This window comes from Pundamilia nyererei, unplaced genomic scaffold (genome assembly GCF_000239375.1).
Source record: "Pundamilia nyererei isolate P.nyererei 1_Seehausen unplaced genomic scaffold, PunNye1.0 scaffold00372, whole genome shotgun sequence".
Classification (NCBI taxonomy): Eukaryota; Metazoa; Chordata; class Actinopteri; order Cichliformes; family Cichlidae; genus Pundamilia; species Pundamilia nyererei.
The window spans coordinates 121,420-128,365 of NW_005187773.1; the positions used below are offsets into that span (position 1 = coordinate 121,420).

The 6,946-nt window shown below is 46.6% G+C and overlaps 2 protein-coding genes across 2 annotated transcripts in view; one reads left to right on the forward strand and one right to left on the reverse strand.

Moving 5' to 3' along the window:
• tfam (transcription factor A, mitochondrial) overlaps positions 1-3,321 on the forward strand; it is a 6,509-nt gene extending 3,188 nt beyond the window's left edge. Inside the window, exons 3-7 of the mRNA XM_005752686.2 lie at positions 418-488; positions 1,048-1,197; positions 1,385-1,480; positions 2,032-2,088; positions 2,173-3,321. Coding sequence (XP_005752743.1) covers positions 418-488; positions 1,048-1,197; positions 1,385-1,480; positions 2,032-2,088; positions 2,173-2,451 — 653 coding nt within the window. The 3' untranslated portion in view covers positions 2,452-3,321. The remainder of the gene's footprint in view (positions 1-417; positions 489-1,047; positions 1,198-1,384; positions 1,481-2,031; positions 2,089-2,172) is intronic.
• A 427-nt stretch (positions 3,322-3,748) lies between these two features.
• The window catches only part of LOC102211849 (DNA-directed RNA polymerase III subunit RPC4), a 9,910-nt gene continuing 6,712 nt past the window's right edge, over positions 3,749-6,946 (reverse strand). Inside the window, exon 8 of the mRNA XM_005752684.2 lies at positions 3,749-4,635. Within this exon, the coding sequence (XP_005752741.1) occupies positions 4,495-4,635 (141 nt within the window). The 3' untranslated portion in view covers positions 3,749-4,494. The remainder of the gene's footprint in view (positions 4,636-6,946) is intronic.

Below are 6,946 nucleotides of genomic sequence, written 5' to 3' on the forward strand. Positions count from 1 at the left end.
TCGAGATTAAAATTCGATTAATTGAGCAGCCCTAGTGTTGTCTTGGACAACAATGGAAAACTAAACTGTGAATTGTGGCTAATTGTCAGAGTCTGGGTGTGTAGAGTAGACCGGGCCCACACTGGCAGATGTGACTTTTTCTAACAACCATGAAAACGAGGTTATGAAGATTGTTGTGTTGCACTTTGTTGCCTTTAAAGGCCAAAGTCCCTTTCAGTGCAGAGCTGTAGATGTAACACGGGTGTCTGTCAGCTGCCGGCTCGGCCCTCTCTCCCAGATCTGTATGAACAGTTTGTGGATGAGCCTGTGTGGCTGCAGCAGCTCTGTGAGACACTCTAGATCAGTCACAGTTTCTCTGTCCTTCCTCTAGTGATGCATTTTTGTTGTCATTAAACATTTCCTCATTATTTTCTTCAGAAATCAAAGCAGTGGATCTGATTAAGACGATTGCCCAGCAGTGGAGATCACTGAGCCCAGAACAGAAACAGGTATCTCATTTCTGTGTGTGTATAAACTGTAGGGGTGCAACAGTTCACCAGATCTATGGTTGGGTCGTAGCATCACAGGTTGTGGTCGTGGACTACACGTCACACCGACAATGTTTAAAGTCGTTTCCTTAAATTCCTCTGAAGTACATTGATAGTCATTCTCTACATCTTAACTAAAAGAATACATTTTCTTGATCGTCATCCAGAACCTTTGGGCCTGTTTAGAATATAAAGCCTGAAGTTTATACTGTATTTATACATTTACTGTGATTCTTCCAAACATTTTCTCATTAAATAAAACAGGAAGATGTGAAGAACATCAAAGGCATAAAGTGAAAAGTAGACTCGAGTGACCTGAGCGGGTCGGGCTTTTCTCACGAGCCGTTGCATCCCTAATAAACTGCTTCGGTAGCTCGAGGTGGGCACGTGCAACTGTGATAAATGAAAATATGCTTCTGTCAGGTTGTGTTTGTCACACACAGGTAACAATAGCACGGCGTTACCAGCGGTGAAAGTGGAAAAGTCCTCTCTGTTGTGACCCGAGTCTTTTGTTTGGTAGCCGTTTCAGGAAGCTTCTCTCCGGGCCCGGGAACAGTTCAAGGTGGATCTAGAGTGCTATCAAGCCCAGCTGACTCCTGCACAGCTGCAGCAACAAGCCCAGGAGAAAAGGCAGAGGAGGGCCAAGAGGAAGGCCATCCGCAAGAAGAGGGTAAGAAAGACAGAAAGGACCAGAGCAGGCTGGTTTTTATCTGCTGTGCACTCATCGTGGGTTTGCTGGGTTGGTAGTTCAATCCTTAGCTTCTCCTGTTCAAACTCTCTAAGGCACTGAATGTGAACTGTGCAGAGTTTTACTGTGTGTGTGTGTGTGTGTGTGTGTGCGTGCGCGTGTTTTCCAGGAGTTGACAAACCTGGGGAAGCCCAAACGTCCTCGCTCTCCTTTCAACATCTTCATGTCGGAGCACTTTGAGGAGGCTAAAGGAATTACGTCTCAGGTCAGGAAGTACACGTGCACTGATCCAGGGTCAGTGTGACCCTGATTTAAAAACCTGCAGCAGGTATCAGAGTTTCAGTGTTTGGTGTTTCTGCCGGCACGCTGGCGCGGCACAGATGACTAATGATGTGTAGTGAAGTCAGCCGGTGGGACGTTACCCCGGCAGCTTCTCTCCGTCTGTCACGTTTGATGTTTGCTGGGAAGCTTCTGTTGCACTTTACAGTAACACCACGTAACATCAGCTCCTGTAAGATGGTGTGAGGAGCAGGAGGCGCTAGTGTGAGCGGAAAAAAGATTAGCACCAGTACAAATGAGGTCATTTTATATGACGATGGTATGGATGCGTTTTCCATATCAGCAAACACACAGAGCCAGAGTTTCTGACATGAAGTGCACCTGCAGAAACTGGACTAAATGGAAATGCAGCTGTCAGGGTGCTGATGCAGCACCCTGACAGCTGCTCCAGTCATTTCTCTTGTTCTGTGTTGGTCAGCAGCTAAGCAGACACTGCAGGGTTGTTTTGGCCAATAGTTGCTCCTGTCGTTGTTTCAGGCTAAGATGAAGTCGCTGTTGGAGGACTGGAGGAATCTCTTCAGCCATCAGAAACAGGTCGGCAACACGCACCTTTCATCCTTGTAGCTGGAATGCTAATGAGTGCTGTCGGGTCTTCTGACATTTGTATTTGTGCCACAGGTCTACACGCAGCTCGCTGAGGATGACAAGATTCGCTACAAGAATGAGATGAAGTCGTGGGAGGACCACATGGTGGAGATCGGAAGAGAAGACCTGATCCGAGAGCGGACCCTGTCTACCAAGAAGAAACCTGCTGCGAGAGCCAAGAAGGCAACAAAGAAGGTAACAAAGAAGGCTAAAACTGTGAAGAAAGCCACGGGAACGTCAAAACCCTCCAAGAAGACCACAAAAAGCAGATCGGCGAAAACTGTCAGCCCGCCGTCCACCAAGAAGACATAAGACGCGTCCAGAGGAGGTGACAGGAGCTGTGATGGCTCGGGCGGAGCTCGGCCTCGCTTTTCTCTGACTTGAAAGTCAGCTGTCTCAGCTGACAGGACAGAACTTTGATAACCTTCAGACAGATCCGCATCATTGATGTCTCCAGATAAACCGCGATGGCAGCATTTGTAAAAAAGATACCTGTGAGTTTGAGTCCTTCCCTGTGATGCAGACTCACTCCTCCAGGCTTAGATGGAGTAGTAAAATACCAAGTTTGACTTTAAAAGTGTGAGAGCCAAATGAAGCAAGCCTGTTGGCGTCGGAGCGCTGACGTGTACCGCTGTGGTGTTGACAGGAACAAACGGGTTCCTGTTGCCGTCCTAGAACACCTGCAGGATTAATGTGGGCTGCATTTTTTACTTCAACACATCCACACAAAATCCTACAACAATGAATGAGTCTGAATGTGTCCTGTAAGGTCCACTGATTCTACCTGAACCTGACATAAATCCATACTTGGTGCTGGTGAGTGTGCAGCTTTAAACGCAGCGCTCCGGGCGGTCCCACATTTCCTCTTGAGATCAGAGCACCGCTGTTCACATGCAAGAAACCTGACTGAATTTTAGTGTCATTACTGTCACGCCTGTTGCTTCAGTAGCAACTTTAACGTGTGTCCGTGACCCTGAATGAAACCAGCTGCTTTACACTCTGTACTCGGCTAACGTCCGGTAACATTTGGTCTGTTCTGTTATTATGAAGAGCATAGTGTAGTACTGATAGCTGCTTTGTGTTGTAGAGTGCACAGGTCTCTGTGCTGCCATGTTCATCCTGCTTTATTATGTCTTTATTATTTTTTCCTCAATAAACCTTCGTATACAGTTTTCTTCTAAATGGCCTGAAATGATTCTGCATGTGTGCATGAAGCCCCCAGTGTCAGGCAGGATACAACATGTCAGCCGTATGACGACGAGGTGTTTCAGTGATCGGTGTTACTGACTTCACCTTTCAGGGCTTTGTGGTTCTTTGTGTGACACATTCATGCAACATTTGAAGTTTCTGGCTCAAGACATGCGTCGAACAAATGAGGAACGCTGTGACTGACGATGACCTGCTGTCCTGACAGGCTGCTTGTTCTTCAGCTCGTTTCCTGAAACGCTGTTACGTTCGTGGCCGAGGGGTAAATCGAAAGTAAGAGCCAAAACAGCGCTTTTCAAAATGCTATGCAGCCATTTATTGACGTCAGCAGTGAGCAATGCCAAAATAACAAACAAAGCTCTAACGGTCCCCAAGCTTCCCTGTCAAATAAAAGTCAACCAAAAACAGTTTATATAAAGTTTTACTTTGACAAACAGACCTGGGTTCAACAGAAAGGCTTCTCGCTCCGACCACTGGACTACATACACATGTACAGTGGACGGGTTACAAATGACCTCATTTACGAAGGTCAATGTCCTAGCACCAGACACAAATCAGCTGATACTAATATACCAGCTGGCCACGTGTTCAGTCAGACACTCAAAGCAACACTCGGTAACAGGCTGTTGGGTGGAGGAGAGGGCCAGGTGGTGTCATCTGGTGGTTAAGTACTTGTTGTTGAATCCAACCACTCAGCAGGCACTGGTCCCCATTAAGACACACCCATGTGTCTGAGACCCACAGCCATCCTCTGGTGGGAGGAGTCTGTCACACATCCTGGGTCATTGCAGAAGCTGCTCTTTAAATGGGAAAAACCCTGTGGTGACATTTTTACTACAGCTCAGCATCCAGATACTGTACTGCTGCATCAGGCCTTGTGACAGCCCGTGTGAGTGACACACTATGATGGTCCTTGTGGTCAGCAGGCTGATGGTTCATGGCCCATTTTACTGCGCTGATATCTTCATCCCAGAGAGGGAAACGTCTGTGTTCTAAAAAGATTCATTTCAAAGACTTCACATGATTTAAACACAGATGCATGTTACCTTGATGGTGACTCTCAGCAGTGTACCCTCAGACTGTTCTTCCCAACACATTTACTGCAGTTTCTCCTCCTACAGTGTCTACGGGTCACCTGCAGGGAGACCCTCAGGGGCCCGGAGGCTGCTGTGATGCAGCTTGGCCCAGTAAAGCCTGGAAGTCCGGAGATAAAACCAGTTTGTGATGGACGTTTCCCAGCACCATCATATCTCCAGTCCGCCCATCACACAGACGCACAGACACCAGTTGCTGCAGAAAGAGGGAGAGATGGCGTGTGAATAGGCAGTGACGTAATGAATGGTTGTTTTCCTTCACCGTGGACGCCCGTGTGTTGCTGTCAGTGCTGCTCCTCAGCCTCTGAGCAGATACAGTGGCTTGCTGTATTACGCACACGCCACTTTGCAGTTATTTATTTGTAACACATGTTTGGAATCACGTATGATTTTCGTTCCACTTCTCACGTGTGCACCACTTTGTGTTGGTCTTTCACCTGGAATTCCAATAAAATGTGACAAAATGTGGGAAAGTTCAAGAGAGCCGAACACTTTTGCAAGCACTGTATGTTCTCTGAATGTGGCAACCTTCAGAAGAAGCATCAAAGGGTGTGTACTGGAAGGTTTCAGATAATAATCAACTGTACTGAAGGACATGAGGTTTGTGAGAAGTATTTTAAATATCAGTGAAATGTTTCCTGTCTTCAGCTTTGACAGTAGGGCCAACGTTCACTAAGAACGCCGTGAGACGCCTGAAGCTGATCCTTCCTCGTGTGGCAGCTCGACTGATATCATTCAGCCAAGGCTCGGGGTTTGGTCTAACGTGTAGAGAAGGACGCCCCACCGAGGATGACACAGACTGATCACATCCTTTCAAAAGGGTTGAACTTTGATCCCAGCCACAGAAACAACAACGCTACAGCTGTAGAAGCAGAGCAGCAATGCAAAGCCAGCATCCAACATCAGCATGGACGAGAGGGAGGCACTCACATCACTTAGTAATGACAACAACATTGTGACAAAGCAGAGGAGCAGTTGCAATGCTCTCCATTTGCCCCATATGTGTTTACCTTTTTTTGCACATTGTACACATTATTCTGTTTCTATGTATTTGCTATGATTTGCTATTTGTCAAGTAACATTGCTTCACTCACTATCCCGGGTTTGTTTGTGGAAGCGTTTTGTTGCCGGCAAATCAAACATTCTGCAAATTAAGACAAATACTCAGTTACATGTTTCTTTATACTTTATTATGTTACAGATTAAGTCATTTGTTCATACTTTGTTTGTCTTTTCAGTCTTCATGAGGGTCAGGCGTGGGGAAACGCCCGCCTGGCATTTCCTCATTTTAAAGTCCTGATGATGTCACACATGACATCAGCAGATCAAACCAAGTGGAGGGGTTTGTTTTTCCAGAGAGATGCTTCCTTTTGTTTGTGTTAAGGTTTAAAGGGATTTGTTGAATGTTTTTCCTTTCGTTAATACTGCCATTTAGTTGTGTAAATGTGCATGTTAGAAGTGTGTAGAGGTTTTGTGTTTTTCGATCATCTGGGTAGAGTTTTAGATCCCTCAGTTGAGTGAGTGGTACTGGCTGGGCAATTGGAAGGAAATTGATGGCCCTATTTAAAGCCAGTCTCTACCAGCTGCAGCAGAGAGCAGAGGTGAGCTGTGTCACCAGAGCCATGTTATGTTAATAGAGTTTATTTGGGGAGGAAGTTTTGTTAAGTTACATTAAATTAAGTTCACTGTAAATAAATTGCTCACCTTGGAAACCTGAACTGTCGGCATAGTCTGCTTCCCTACCACCTTCCTTGACGTTCGAGTCTGACTACTTCACAAACATCAACATCCTTCCAGTAGAAGTAGGTGCACAGTTCTGCTAGACCAGAAAGACTAACAGGAGAAAATCTACTTATGAGCCCCAGGAAGCATTCGGATCAGTATTTAAGGTCTGACCCTCGTCACTGAATGGAGCACAACCTGGGTGTCAACACAGAGCCATGCAGACATACACTCATCCCCCCTCCCCTTCCAAACGCCTCCGATGCTTACGGTGGCTCAAAGGGGAGCAGCACATATGCTGCAGGCCCGGATGTGCTGTCTACACGGCTCTCTCCTTTTACTCACTCCTGTTGCTTGTCATGTGTTTCTATGGTGTATTAAGAGCTTTTCATGAGCTATGCGCTGAGGTGATTTTTTTCTGTTCTCAAACTGTTGGAGCTCAGTCTGGGGGGGGTCTTTTTCCTCCTTGTCCTTCCTCATGTTGTGCATTTTTCCATTGTTCGGTTCTGGGTCGCTGCTCGTGCTGCTGACCGGCCAGCTACCTACCTGTCTCCCCGATGATGTTTGTGTATTGCATGTACGGTCGGCACGGTCAGTCTCTTAATTGCCCCTGGGGGATAAATAAAGTCTTCTGAATCTGAACACCATCCCCACAGAGACAGCAGCAGGGAGGAACATCAGGTCAACAAGGCCCTGAGTAAACGTGGACATCTGTCAAAGCTGGAGGCAGGGCTGCAACAATTCATCAACATCCATGATACTGACTATAAAAACTTGTCGACGTG